General features: G+C 45.3%; 6 protein-coding genes across 6 annotated transcripts; 2 read left to right on the top strand and 4 right to left on the bottom strand.

Moving 5' to 3' along the window:
* Nucleotides 1–6: 6 nt before the first annotated feature.
* Nucleotides 7–853, bottom strand: L199_001489 (cytochrome c; the record flags this gene model as incomplete). The annotated part of the gene is made up of 6 exons (XM_064887243.1): nucleotides 7–17; nucleotides 153–276; nucleotides 354–382; nucleotides 440–554; nucleotides 660–691; nucleotides 832–853. The coding sequence occupies 6 exons, from the start codon at nucleotides 851–853 to the stop codon at nucleotides 7–9; spliced, it is 333 nt and encodes a 110-aa protein (XP_064743315.1).
* A 473-nt stretch (nucleotides 854–1,326) lies between these two features.
* On the top strand, nucleotides 1,327–2,061 carry L199_001488 (uncharacterized protein; the record flags this gene model as incomplete). Its single annotated transcript, XM_064887242.1, has 5 exons — nucleotides 1,327–1,329; nucleotides 1,394–1,402; nucleotides 1,476–1,515; nucleotides 1,689–1,837; nucleotides 2,020–2,061. The coding sequence occupies 5 exons, from the start codon at nucleotides 1,327–1,329 to the stop codon at nucleotides 2,059–2,061; spliced, it is 243 nt and encodes an 80-aa protein (XP_064743314.1).
* A 278-nt stretch (nucleotides 2,062–2,339) lies between these two features.
* L199_001487 (uncharacterized protein) lies at nucleotides 2,340–4,049 on the bottom strand (the record flags this gene model as incomplete). The annotated part of the gene is made up of 1 exon (XM_064887241.1): nucleotides 2,340–4,049. One exon carries the CDS (start codon nucleotides 4,047–4,049, stop codon nucleotides 2,340–2,342), a length of 1,710 nt encoding a protein of 569 aa, XP_064743313.1.
* Nucleotides 4,050–4,719: 670 nt separating this feature from the next.
* On the bottom strand, nucleotides 4,720–6,705 carry L199_001486 (uncharacterized protein; the record flags this gene model as incomplete). Its single annotated transcript, XM_064887240.1, has 2 exons — nucleotides 4,720–4,776; nucleotides 4,849–6,705. 2 exons carry the CDS (start codon nucleotides 6,703–6,705, stop codon nucleotides 4,720–4,722), a joined length of 1,914 nt encoding a protein of 637 aa, XP_064743312.1.
* A 554-nt stretch (nucleotides 6,706–7,259) lies between these two features.
* On the bottom strand, nucleotides 7,260–8,990 carry L199_001485 (uncharacterized protein; the record flags this gene model as incomplete). Its single annotated transcript, XM_064887239.1, has 7 exons — nucleotides 7,260–7,658; nucleotides 7,807–7,948; nucleotides 8,046–8,123; nucleotides 8,213–8,242; nucleotides 8,300–8,353; nucleotides 8,439–8,870; nucleotides 8,950–8,990. The coding sequence occupies 7 exons, from the start codon at nucleotides 8,988–8,990 to the stop codon at nucleotides 7,260–7,262; spliced, it is 1,176 nt and encodes a 391-aa protein (XP_064743311.1).
* A 939-nt stretch (nucleotides 8,991–9,929) lies between these two features.
* On the top strand, nucleotides 9,930–13,169 carry L199_001484 (uncharacterized protein; the record flags this gene model as incomplete). Its single annotated transcript, XM_064887238.1, has 8 exons — nucleotides 9,930–11,130; nucleotides 11,212–11,413; nucleotides 11,470–11,563; nucleotides 11,619–12,051; nucleotides 12,119–12,268; nucleotides 12,334–12,672; nucleotides 12,753–12,824; nucleotides 12,889–13,169. The coding sequence occupies 8 exons, from the start codon at nucleotides 9,930–9,932 to the stop codon at nucleotides 13,167–13,169; spliced, it is 2,772 nt and encodes a 923-aa protein (XP_064743310.1).
* Nucleotides 13,170–14,100: the final 931 nt, after the last annotated feature.

Here is a 14,100-nt window from a genome sequence, read left to right as displayed (position 1 = left end):
ATGCGATTATTTGGTCTCTGTAATGAAGAAAACACAAGGTCAGCGTTCGTGGCACTTAAAAGACACGATGGTAGATGATCGATTTTCCGAGTTCTTCTCATTCTTTCTGCTCCAAGAATTGCACAGATGGTTAGAAAGAAGAGTGCGCTGACCTTTATCCAAGTAAGCGACCAAATCATTCCTATCTTTCGCCTTCTTCAAACCAGCGAAAGCCATCTTGGTACCGGGGATGTACTTCTTGGGGTTTTCGAGGTATTCGAAAAGAGTTTGTCCTTCCTGTGATTTTGACAGGGCAATCAGCCATTCCGTACTGGTCTGTCCGGTAGCCCAGAGGGTAGAGAACATGTACATACCCAAGTGACCCCCTTGTTGACGTTGGCAGCTATATAGAGCAATTCGTCAGCATTGGACATCGAGTAAAATTCTTTTTGCGACTTGCCGGTGTATGAGAAACCTTCTGCTTGGCCGGACTTCCTTCCGAAAATGCCATGCAAATTTGGTCCCACCTTGTGTGGACCTCCGGCCTCTAAGGTGTGACATTGAGCGCATCTTGTCTGCGAGTAAAAGACGAGTAAACATCAGCAGAAGATCGGCGATGAGAAATTCAAAGAGGGCGGCGCCTCCCGGTCGTTTGGTAGCAACAGCGGCGATTCCCTCACCTTGAAGATACCAGCACCTTTGGAGGCATCACCTGTGTAAGGAGAGTGTGTGAAGTTAGCCTTGGTTTTGGTCAAATTATGAAGAAATAGATCGATCGGAAGAAGGGGAAGGGAATGCCGCCAAGAGGTGATTTTGATGGATTTTTCTTAGGTAAAAGCACCGTATACGTACCAGGAGTGTATTTGTCAGACATTTTGATACTTCTGTGTCGATCTGAAGAGTCGAAGAGATGTAGAAAGAGTTTGTGTATTGGTAGAAACGAAAGAGATCAAAAAGATTGAAAGTGCTGGAAAAGTCGCTATAACGGTGGATGGGGTGTGTGCGTGTTTGGTGCGTACGGTGTACGTATTGCAAGCTCCACCATAGGTCAACGGCTGGCACGGATATACAAGTGCCATACAATTTCACTCCGATAACTCCCGATATCCAATGAAATTACTCCCTTTTCACAAACACAAGCATGCGTCAGGCCCCATGCCTATCGAAAGAGAGAGGCTGCACAAACCCTTTGCATACCTATTTTGAGCATTCCATGTTGTGGTTTAGGCACAGGCCCCGAAAAGCTCGAAGCACCAAGTTCACGAAGCTCATGCTTCAAGGGAATATGAAGTGTTGTTTTCGCTGCCTGCAACGTCTTCATCCAAGAAAACATATAGCATAATCATCATGGTGAGTGCATTTTCGGATGTGATAGACACCATGTGGACGCTGATACACATACATATAACTGTAGGGCGGTGGAGTGAGTGGAATAGCGAAGATAAACCAGGTGAATGTACCCAAGGAGCTGACATAGGACGGATCATGATGTATAGGCACACTATCCTTATCCAAAAGAAGTATGGACACCATCAGGTAAGTAAGAGACGCTCTAACGACTTTTCGGAAGACAGAATGCTGATGTGCGGCCTTCACTATCCGCTTATTCGTCATCACTTCTTACTCTTCGGAAAACACCTCTTTTCCGCAAATCCAACTTAACCTCGTAATTTCGCAAAAACACCAATATCCGAAAACACTCACAACAGGTGGATGGTGGTCTAGACCCTCGAACTGGGCAACAAACACTGCGATATGCGTATTCGGTATTGGATTAGCTACATTTGGTGTATGGAGATTGTCGGCGAGCAAGGAACAGAGGCATATAGCACCTACTAGACCTATACCTTCGCAACGAGTGAGTATCGATTTTTCGCGTATTGAGCTTTCGGATGCGGAGAGACATGATGGATACGACCGCGTGCTGGACAGTAGGACTGTTGAGCACTCGAAGTAAAATCTAGAAGAGGGATTGCTTTAGAGGAATCATTGTCCAACACACAGAGTCATGCTGACTAATTCTTTGTTTTCGGATATTAGTGGTCCCCGCAAGCGAAAGAGATTGGCGTAAGGCAAGAATAGGTCTTGTTAGTGAGAATGTAAATAGCTAGATCGTGGCGATTATGCAGTGCTCTCTTACTTCTACCACTCACACTACTGACGGAATAGGTTACGGTTGTCACTTCGCAGTCACGAGTCTGCTAAAACTCTTCGAATCTGTTCATGTAATAGTCTCTCATATAAGGCCCCAGCTGAATCTCGTTTCTGTCATTGACAGATCCTCGATATCTATAAACAAGTGTTCAATACAGGAAGCCAAGATCTCTGACAATCCGGAGAGCCGGGCCACCATTGCACTACTAAGATCTCCTGTTCAACAATAGCTCATTCCATTCTTCAAGCGTGGATAGGCAGCTCCCCGCATCCGACAACGCGTGGGCAAATTCGACTGATGACGACCTTGTTTCTTCCTCATGCTTTGTCTTGAGCTTGAGTGCATTGTCTTTGGCTTGAGAATATTCTACATATTCTTCATGGCTATCCTCTTTGGTCAGAGTAGCTAAGATGTCATACAGACCGGTGAGAGCATCAGCTGTACTGGCGTTAACCCGATTCGTCATCCAGAATTTCCATTTGTTCAAGACTTGCGACTCATTGGCAGTCATACCCGCAATGACTCGATCTGTTAGCTCGGAGTTTAGAGACTGGGTCTGAGAGTGTAGTATGGTGTTCCAATCGTCATGTAAAATAGTAGGTAAAGTCTCTTGCATGATCTTCATTGCGTTATTCATCCTCTTCAGATGGGCAGCCTTCTCTAGGTCTCCACCCTCGTGCTGCCAGGCATTGGTATCGTCGCTCAAATTGTCCAACTTCGCTTTAGATGCTTTCATCAGCGAAAGCAAACTTCGAACGTTGTTGACAAAATTCCCCGTTGAGATACCCGTCCCATCGAAAACTCTAGACAGATTGCTATCACATGCTGACAATGTCTCATCTTGGTGATGGGATTCATATCCACTGAAGAGAGGTACGGCGGAATCTAAGATAGGTTTCCATTCTTCCTGTGGATCTTCAGGATCGACAATATATTCCGGTCGTACTCGGTATGTTGGAGATGTTGTATCGCCATCCGAAGCAACAAGCTTGTACTTTATTCGGCTTGTACCGGGCTTGAAACGAATTGACGCCCACAGTGAAATCCAGCCCTGACCGGAAGACGGTATCTCTTCTACAGAGCCATACCGTTGTCTGAACAACTTACCCAAGTTCCTGTCCTGGCCTTCCAATACCTTACTGGCAGTCTGGATTCCCTTTCGTTGCGACTTGATTCTATTCCGACGATTAGTTTGTATCTCTGTTCTGTCGGTATCCGGACTGATCGCTATACTGAAATCGCCGATCAGAGCAATCACGTCCCTCTGTGTATTCATCTCTCGCAGAGTCGCTCTTCGAGACATACAAGAAAGCTGATCTTCCATAATCTGCAAGTCTGTTTCTTTGTGGAAGCTGCCGATACCCCGAGCTTCAGTCCTAATTTTCGATAGCAGAGCTTCATATCGGTCAACCTGAAGCTTGTTTGCATGTTTTATTTTCTGGTGTATTTCTGGACACAGCGAGTCGGCAATCTTATTGAGGAAAACTTCGGCCCGCTGAGTCTGGAGAGTCTGATGAATCAATTCCTGCTGACCTTCGCTATCGTCTCCCACATCCCTCCATTCATTGAGGGCTTCGATGTTGCTTCTGTGGATGTGTATGGATTCGTGGACTTTCTCAATGAAATCTCTATAGTTCGAGAGAAGCTCATCTGGATGCGGACCATCTGGCCGTTCATCAAGCTCCGAAGAAGCGTCTTTAGTCGGATGCTTGTTCTCGGCGAAGACAGGTAGTCGAGAGTGGGAAAATACTTGCCAATCGCTATCTCCCGCACTGCCTAAGGGGCGGTATCGAGCAGTGAATTGGGTTACTGACGGGGTATCCCTTTGGCCTGGATACGCCTCGAAGGAGTACTCTTCGGAAGGCAGCCGTTTCGAACCCAGCTTTCTGAAGATAGAATGATAATCGAGCACCATTTTGTGCTAAGCTTACGGAGATTCCCGAGCAGCGGAACAGGTGAAAGAGGGGTACTGGAATATTCAAACGCTTGTCTAGAGGTGATAATGTCGAATTAGAGAAGTGGGGGTGATGGAACTGTGATACTAAATACTGCATTGGATGATCGCGCGGCTGGACGTCGGGGATTGAGACGCAAAAGCGATTGACATCCTTTCTTCGACGCAGACGAAAGGAGGGACGAGGTCATGAGCAAACAAGTTTTGAGGCGACCTTCCGATGACTGTAAACACGGAGAATGGTTGAACTGGAGGTATACTGCAAGTGAGTCGTCTTATAGGGCCACGATCGCGCGGCTTGACATTCCCACGGAAAAGACGACTAACACGCCTACTTCACTTCGAGTGAGAATTATGCCACCAATCCTTTGCAGCGGATTTGGTTTTCGATTGCTCGTGTCTGCTGACAGGTCGTGGTTCCCTGTACGAGTAACTCTCTCAACCTGCATTAAAGGAAATTTATTCTATAAACAGGTCCTTCGGAAAGATGTATACTAATAGACGACTATTTTTGTGGAAATTACACGAAGATGCTCACATACACAAGCTTGATTGACGGTTCCTGGGATAATCTGACTCATTCGTCGATAATAGCAAGCTCTTGGTCGCGTCATGATCTAGAGTAACCAGATCAGGTTTTTCCCCAGAGAACCAAATATTTGTGCGGGATTTTGCAGAATCCTTGAGGCTATATGGCTGAGGTAGAATGACATCGTCAGCTCCATAGCCACTATCATGTCCGATATGTTGGTAGATTTACCCCGCTAGCTGTGTTCCTCCTTGTGTAACTCGAGTAATCGCTTGGTTGATTGACATCAAAAACTGTTTTTGCGCCACCTGAAGCAGCAGGGAACCTGGTGCAGAGTCTTTGCCACTCTTCGCCATTTATCGGAATTCGGGTTTCGGAGACAAATGTCTCGTCAAAGTCAGTGAGGAAACGCTGATTTCCCCAATTAAGCTTGTTGTGATCCTCTTCTAGCTTGTGTTGCACATCTAGGGCTGCTGATGATTCTTCTGCATCCTCTCGCAGATGGGCGGTCAACGATGTCAATCGGGCCCTCTCGAGACAATCATGGTGCCGCAATGAGGTCTGCATTCGGTCCATCCATCGCCTGATAAGTTCACCTTGATTCGGGATCACTCGTTGAGCTATCATTTCGGAATCTCGAAATGACTTATTCCATTGGGAGACCTCACGGTCATATAACGCCTGCATATTTGAGGTGATAGCTTCTGGAATAGTATTCTTGATTTCTCTGCAGGCAGCCTCGACCCTCTTCAATTCTGCTAGGCCTTGCTCATCCTCCTTGAGAGCGTTTCGGGCCTCTGAGATCTGCGTCATGGCAGTATCCAGAGACAAAGCTTTTCGACTCATCTCTTCGAGAAAATCGTGAGTCGGTCTACCTTCCGACTCACCTTTAGATAGGAAATTTCTAGCATTGAAACGCTTTCCGGGAGGTTTGTGTGTATCACAGTCTTGTTTGGTCAGCTCGCTGAACGAGGGGACGTCTGGATGAGCGATAGGATGCCATTGTTGCTCGCCCTCATCTCCTAGAATGTACTCTGCTGCGATTCGACCAACAGGTCTGGTCACGTTGCTGTCCGAACTACCGAACTCATATCTGACTTTTGTCTTTCCAACCAATTTCTCTTGATGTTGAGACCACAGCGCGTTCCACTTGGAGCCAGAATCGGGAATCTCAAGATCCAGCCCATATCTACTGTGAACCTTATGGTGGAACTCATCCCGCCGACGGACATAATCTGTCGCAATGCTGCTTATACTGCTTTCCAACCTGGCCAAACGATCTATCACTTTGCCTTTTTCTTCTTGTCCTAGCACGCTTGAAAAATTGATCATCACTTCTTCAAGCTTGTTCAAGTCCAGATACGCTTGAGCACGAGTAGATTCAGTCCTGAGCTTCAGGTATCTTCCCCATTCTTCTTTTATCGCTAGATCAGCAGCTACGCCGGCTGTTGCCCTCGACAACATGTTCTCGATCAGCTGATTCTCGGACTCGACTTCACGGGACTTGATCGAGTTCCAGTTGTTTTCAATTGCCGTCGGGAAATGTTGTGCTACACATTCCAAGCCAGCATTTGCTCTGAACGACAATCTCATCTTCTCTTGGAGCTCTGTTTTTCGAACATACACGTCTCTCGAGATGCTTTCGGTAGTAGGTCGTGCTTCCGGGATTCCAGACTGGCCAATGTCTTCCGACTCGCAAGCCTCTTTTGCTGTATCCGCATCTAATTCTTCCCATTGCTTGTCCAATCCTATTTGCATTTCCCTTGAATTTGCCCTTGACTCCAGGTAGTCGCGCACGTATTTTGCAGTCTCCCCAACAAACTTCTCCGTAAACAGACCTTTACCTTTGAGGATCATTGCTGATTTCACCGGAAGGTCCTCTTCTTCGGAAGCTATCGTCGCTTTCTCATCAAGACTAAAGATGGGAAATGACTCATGGACAATTGGCTGATAAGGTTCTTCAGTACCTCTTGCTCTATAAGTAGGAGTAAAATGGGTGACAAGTCTTTTGGCTTCACCTTCAGGATGAATAAGAACCGGAGTGACATTGTATTCCTCGTCATTATTTCCTATGGAGCGAGTGGTCATCGTAATACGGAAGTTGTTGTGTGAAGTGACTGCGCCAGCAGATGTTAGTCACCATCGAAACAACATATAGTTGAGATAAGATAGCATGGTGCGTCAAACATACTCACATTAGCTGCTGATGTAAATGATTGTGTTGGCGAAGATGCGTATCGAGTGTCGTCAATGATGAAGGTATGGAAGGTATATTGCGAAGACAAATCATGCAGGGGAGGGGCATATTGTATATATAGGATTCTGGTGAGATAAATGTCGCCTCTTTGTGTTGTCATCTGTCAGAAGCAGCCTAAAAGACAGAAAGGTAGAAAGATCGAAAGGATACTGGCTCTCTTACGTGTAAAGAAAATGGACCTTTCAATCACTCTTCCCAGGAAGGACCTACGAATTTTCATTCCACGTGGATTGTAGACAAAAGATGCTTACCCTCTCTTACTTGCAACGTTCTGAAAAGGATGTATCGCCTTTTCTTCTATGAGTCCAAAAATCGTAAACTGTTCAACTCCACTTAGTTCAAGACAATGTAATGTAATCAACCTTCATACCTGTTCTTTCCTATCTTAAGCTATAATCTGTTCGACAGTTTCTCTCTCATCAATAACAAGCTCTTTAATTGACTTGTCGCTAGCCTTTTCCTCTATCGTCTTTTCGATCGATATCTTCTCATCATCTGCGTTGATATTCTGAATAGCAGATTCGACCAAGATTTTGGCTTCTTTTTCTTCCTGGGCCACTTCCTCGCCCTCTTCATCATCAACCCTCACAGGCAGCTCGGGTTGTCCGTCCACCCTTTTGAAAGCATATCTACAGACCATCAACCCCTTTGTCAAGCCCTTGGCCATCCAAGCTTTCTCGACGATGTATAATCCGTCATATCGATATCCTTCGACTGGAGCGTATACCGAGGGAAGTTTGTAGCCTCGTATGACTCTTACTGGTTTACGGGTTTCGGACGATTTCTATATGAACATCGTGCACTCCTTGTGTCAGCAATTTCCACAGAAACAATGTAAATCGCATTATACCTGGGGTAAGATAATGTGTGACGGTGACGATGCGATTGATCGTGCTGTCAATCGATGAAGGATCGAGATTACCATGACTCACTTTGAGAGCAGCATTGAAAGTGTTATCGAAACTCTGATCATAAGATTGTTCCGCGGTCCTCAGGTTCTTGGGATTCTGCTTAGTCCCTTTCAAGTCTCTTCCACCCGATCCGGTGTAGGTAAATGCGTATCCTAGATCAACACTGAGCAATCAGAGTCAGGTTAGCCACAATTGATTCATGACGATAAAGTGGTTGGTTGAACTGGCTAAAAAGAATTGTGATCAGGGTTCCAACTCACTCATCTGGATATCCACCTGATAAAGCTACACTCCAAGCTCCTTCTTGAGCATTACCGGATATTCCTGCTACCGTTGGACTATAATGTCCAATGAACAATCAGCTAGACTCGTTGCCTTCATGTAGCCATGAATCATCAAGGTTTGTACTGGCTTGATCACCACTTACGCATGTACAGCATCTGTAGAACAATCCATCCTGTTGCAGTTCACTTGTATCAGCTACATTTTAGTGTGGATTATTGACGAGACATACCTTGTCGCCCAACATCTACCTACTTCCACACCAGGTATGTGACCGAATTGTTTTCTACAGTCATATTGTAAATACATCAGCTAGCTTTTCATAATACAACAGTACACGACAAGATGGGATAGGCTAACGAGTCACTTACGGATCTTCAGTCCTTATGCCTAGTTTCTGAGCTTTTCTCAACTTCCACCTGTTCTCCTCTTCGTCAATCTCAGCATCTTCATCATCCTCATCTTGCCTTTTTCTCTTAGAGCTTGACCTGGATAACGTAGGTTTGACGTCTTCTCTATACAACGGGGAATCACCTGTATAGTCCGGTTTGGTTCCGTTCGTAGTCCTACTACTAGATCGGGTACTTCTCCTAAGCCCATCAGTAGATGTGTCAATTTCACCGTCGATCAAATCTGCAGTTCTGACTACAGGTTTCGATTTGGGTTTGATTTCTCGAGTCGGTTTTTCAAGTTTGAATGTAGAATCATCATCGTTTTTCTTCTTTGGTAAGACTTTCTTAGAAGGTGCTTTAGGCATGGAGGGTGCTCCGAGTCCCAACGAAAGAAGGAGTGCTTCATTATCCCTATATTGATCAACCAAGTATAAGCTATGTATACCCAATCACCACTCGTGATTTGTTATCTGTTGTTTGATGAACTTACTTGATATTTTGTATTCTCTGTTCTTCATATGATAGTGCCATCTTGGCGAATCAATCCTACCCGTTTCTGACCTCACTCCGACGCAGTGAGACCGTAGATATGGATTTACTATCGGGTTAAATAGGTCGTTGATATGTGTAGACGGTATCCTATTGCACGCACACCTCCAGATGCTTGGACGCGTCGGAGGTATCAACATTGATTTTTATCTATCTTCGCACATCAATCACCACGTGTCCGGAGCCGTGCCTGTGCCGAAGTGTCTCGTGGTGGTACTGTCATTAAGGACTCGCTCATCCTCTGAAGAATGCAAGCATCTGATTGACACGAGAGCCCTTGATGTCAAAAGGGAAAGAAACTTCAATGAGAGATTGACCATGTCCATGCCAAGAGCTGGGAGGTAGCGAACCTTGTTATCTCTCGTCCAATTGATGATCCAGGACAATAACCGATCATCTATCAATCTTACTTCCCTTCCCTTTCATTCATATGGGTGTCGTATTAGACCGTAAGATCTGTGGTAAGCACCGTTATCATATCCCATAACCGGTCAACCCAGTAAATTTCCATAGTCCCCCTCAGCTGTCCTGGACATCCTTGGAGGATCGAGTGTACCAGAAGGCATGAATCGCAGTTCTGCCCAATCTAATCCTTATCACGTGACATGCGGAACAGATAACGTAAAAGTACAGTCGCGTGTATGGTGTCGAGTGTTGGCTGGGACTTTTGACTTTTGATCTTGTTTAGATCGTATCGAGAGATCCATCTCGATTCCTGCCAAGTGATAATCATACATTTTTGTATATCAACTACCCAACCTTGGGATACACAGAGGTGAAGCACCTCGCGGATTATTGAACGACCTCGTTATACCGTACAATATCCTCCAAAAGGAAGACCGTCAACCAAACAAACAAGGTCAAACACGAGTGAGCGAGCGGCAAGCCGAAACGAGAGAGACGAGATTAAGTAGAAAAGTCATGAACTCCCTTGCCCGTTCAGCATCCATACCTATATCTACGTCGACATCGCGTCCACTTTCATCCAGAGATATACCAGCTTCAGCTTCAGCTTCGACTTCGAGGATAACCACCTGGCCATTGGAAATCGAGGAAAACGATATCGAACCATCATCTTCCACTCACCTCAACGTACCTTCCTTAATAGCGACGACCTCAACATCTACAACTCATTCATCAAATCCACTATCACTATCTCACTCGCGTGGTGTCAAGCGTGCCAATCGAGAGACGATTTCACCTAAAAGGATAAAACGTATACGCGAGGCTACACCTATTGAGGATGGATCTGCTTCCAACTCCACAGCGAATCTTGTAGATGGGACAGGTACTTCGTCTTTTCAGTTTTTGAATGCTTCTGCACCTACCACAGCTATCGCTGGACCGAGTTCATACGCGCAGGAAGAAATGGTGATAGGGACGAGCGAGAATGGGGATGGTGAAGAGGATAGTAAGAGCGTTTTGTTTTCGGAACAAACTGGGAAGACGGAGTTGATAGAAGGTGAATGTGGAGGGAATGGGACGATAATACAACAGGAAGACGACGAAGGAGAAGATGAATACACGGTCGAAAATGAAGGAGAGTATGATGAAGAACAACAGTATGATCGAATTGAGGGAGAAGGAGAAGAATTTTTAGTGGAAGAACAGTATGAACCTCAAGATGATCTTTCGGTTGATGATGATGGGGATGTATCCACCAAACCACGTCCGTTGACCATCGATCTAAGGAAAGTGATGCCTCCCCCGCCGCCAGATATAGTATCGAAATCGAAATCAAGGTCAACTTCATCTTCACACCGTCAATCTTACGGTTCCAACTTGGTCAATGATACGATGACTCAAGTTATCGAAGGGTCCTCTTCAAGACAGAGACAGAATACCAACGACAACAACATTAACGGCCATGTTTCGTTTGTCGATCTGAACGGACAAGCTTACTCTGATAATGCAGAAGACCAAGAAGGAGAGGAAGAAGGAAGTGGATCACCTGAGAGTTATCATTCGGGTGATTCAGACGAATATGAGATGGAGCATAGACCAGTCTTGGAACGAACAGCGATCAAAAGGGATATAAGGAGTTTTACAGAGAGTTTGACCGTACTTAGAGAAGGTGTAGATGGGTATCTACCATATAAAGTGGTTGATAGATTAGGTGAAGGTAAGTCAGAATTCTGCTTCGAAGCTATGTTTTCAATATTCCTCTTAGTGCGTATAGCTGATTTATCTTTCTCGGTCAAAGGTACATTTTCATCCGTCTATTTGGCATACGATTGCTTGAATCGCACTTATGCAAATGAATATTGGTCTGGCATACCGGATGAGGATCAAGATGAAGATACGAACGAACAGCAACCAGCAGTCAAGGTTGCTCTGAAGAAGATTTTGGTGACTAGTAGTCCAGCTAGAATAGAAAATGAATTAGCGATTCTTGAGGCGTTGAGGTAAGCTCTCGAGATTGATTGTTCTGGACCGAGCTTACCTGTCCTTGTCACCACAGAGGTTGCCGGAATGTCTCGCAACTTATCAGTGCATTCAGAGAAGAAGATCAAATCATCATCGTCCTACCCTTTCATCGGAGTGATGATTTTCGAGTGAGTCGCTTGGACACCGCTAACAGTCATGTCAACTCATCATTGCTTGCTTTAGCATTTCTACCGACACATGGACCCACCGCATATCCGATCGTACCTTCAAAGCTTATTCCGAGCCCTGAAAGACATACATAAACGAGGGATAGTCCATCGAGATGTCAAGCCTGCCAACTTCTTGTATGATTACGAAACGGGAGAAGGTGTCTTGGTAGATTTCGGATTGGCGGAGAGATATGTCCCACCGAGGAAACCAACTTGTCAACATGCTCCTGCAACTATCAGCTCGTTACAGGGATCAAAGATCAAAACTGGAGAGACGTCAATAGTGGAACAAGCTGTTTACGATGCGAGGAAAAGATCTAGACAAGGTGAAGGTAGAATAGGTTTCCCTCATGAGGATAAGAGGCCGACGATCAAGACTAATCGAGCGGGAACAAGAGGTTTTAGAGCACCGGAAGTATTGCTCAAATGTCCTGATCAGACCGTCGGTAAGTACTCCTGATCTCACTGCAGGGTAAGTGGTCTGATTGCTGATGTGTTGGGGATGGGATTTAGCAATCGATATTTGGTCTGCTGGCGTGATGCTGTTGTCGATTTTGACGCATAAATTCCCGGTATTCAATTCGAGTGATGATATCGAGGCTTTAATGGAAATTGCCGCTATCTTCGGAAGGGCAGCGATGGAACGATGTGCTTTACTTCACAGTGAGTCCACCTGCGCTACCATTCCATGGTCTCTGGGCCAAATTTACTGAGCTCTACCATGATAGATCGAACGATAATATCTAATGTGCCTACCCTCGACTCTCACCCTTCCTCTCTCGCGTCGTTGGTGATGAAACTCAATCCTCATATATACACACCGCATATGACCAATCCTACACCCGATGATGCTCGAGAACATATAGAAGCGATCGATCAAGCGATTGATCTATGTCAAAAGTTATTACGACTCGATTCGACCAAACGTCTGACTGCTGCTCAAGCTCTCAGACATCCTTTCATAGCTCCTCGAGAAGGTGAGGAAGATGAGGAAGAAGGTAGGGATGAGATGATTCATCCGAAGGATGGGAAGTGCGGTGAATTGCATGAGGTCGAGGATGGCAGACGTGAGTCCCGGTTATAGCTATGATGGTTGAGATCTGAAGGTCTGGATTGGTAGCTGACAATTTTGGTTTGTTGGGTTTAGATCGAGCATATTTCCATCCTGATATGAGAGAATTACCTTTCGGGCAAGGTATCCCACCTACTCGTGATTCTTGTGAGTCCAAAATGAATCATTGCACAATGGGATAAGAGTGCTTATGAAGGGCTTGTTGACGTAGTATGTCCCGAACATGAACATTATCAAGAACGTTTCCAGATAAACCCACTTGTCACTCGCCGATGGGTCAATCAAGCCGCTGAAGATGCAGATGAGGCGCAAGAAGGAGATGAGGAAGACTTTGTTGTTGAGACTGAACCCAGCGATAAGAGATATCCTAATGTCAGTGGGAACGGTACGATCCAACCGTTGAAAGAAAGGGATATCAACGCTCCTACGAATCATGTCCATAATGGCTTGATGTACGATCGGAAAAGGAGAGGGGTCGCCATTGAGATGTAGTATGTTCTGGCGTAGTACCCGTTCGACTTTTGCTGAGGGGTGAAGGGGGAGGCGGAGATGGTTGTTTTCTTCTGGAACTTAGCATCGAAACACAGCACAAGCATTTTTTTCAAACTCTTCATTTCTCGTAGCATCTCATCTAATGATTTCAACCGTTACTTCTTTCTCAACGCATAGTATTACCGTGGTTTATCATCTTGTTGCATGTGTATGTACATATCTTTTATTGTCTCCTTGGTCCGATCTATTATGCCACGTACTGTACACACTCTGGATAGTCACCCAGACCACGATATCAGAATAGACTAAAGACCAAGCTAAGTTCGTAAGAGCTGTGAGTGAGTGATTTAGGAAATATCCGAAAATCACCACCATACGATGGGATGGAATGAACGAACGCGCCTCAGCTAAGCTTGTGCTGTCCATCTTCCATTATCCTCATATCTACCTATCTTATTACGTAGTTACGTTCGTGTGGAGATAGCTCGTATACCATTTACACAGGGCTAGATCTTCAATTATCATACCCTATTACACTGTGCTTTCGTGCGTTTGTGCTGTTATAACGAAAAGGAATTACCATACCGTCTTGTACGAGATACCTATCTGCTGGATGTGCTGAATTGGATCGGACGGGAAGCGGAAAGGAAACGCAGCACAACGCAACGTAACGGTCATACCAATATCCAGTTGGTACTATATAACATCATAGATATCCAGTGGGCGAATCGACGTGAAATTGCTTGTATATATGTCACAGAGGGTGAGTGGGACTCTCTTCTATCTTTCTCTATATTCTCGGTGAACCGCTCTATGTCGGCCCAGTCAGTTGTTCAGGTAGAGGTTCATAGATCATGCGTCTGATCTGGTCTGTCTCACTGTCACATTCATTCATTCATTCATTCTGTATCATACCCTCACCCTCTCTACC

This window comes from Kwoniella botswanensis, chromosome 1 (assembly GCF_036426115.1).
Source record: "Kwoniella botswanensis chromosome 1, complete sequence".
NCBI lineage: Eukaryota > Fungi > Basidiomycota > Tremellomycetes > Tremellales > Cryptococcaceae > Kwoniella > Kwoniella botswanensis.
The sequence above is the reverse complement of the archived record's forward strand: the minus strand, read 5'-3'. Positions and strand labels throughout refer to the sequence as shown.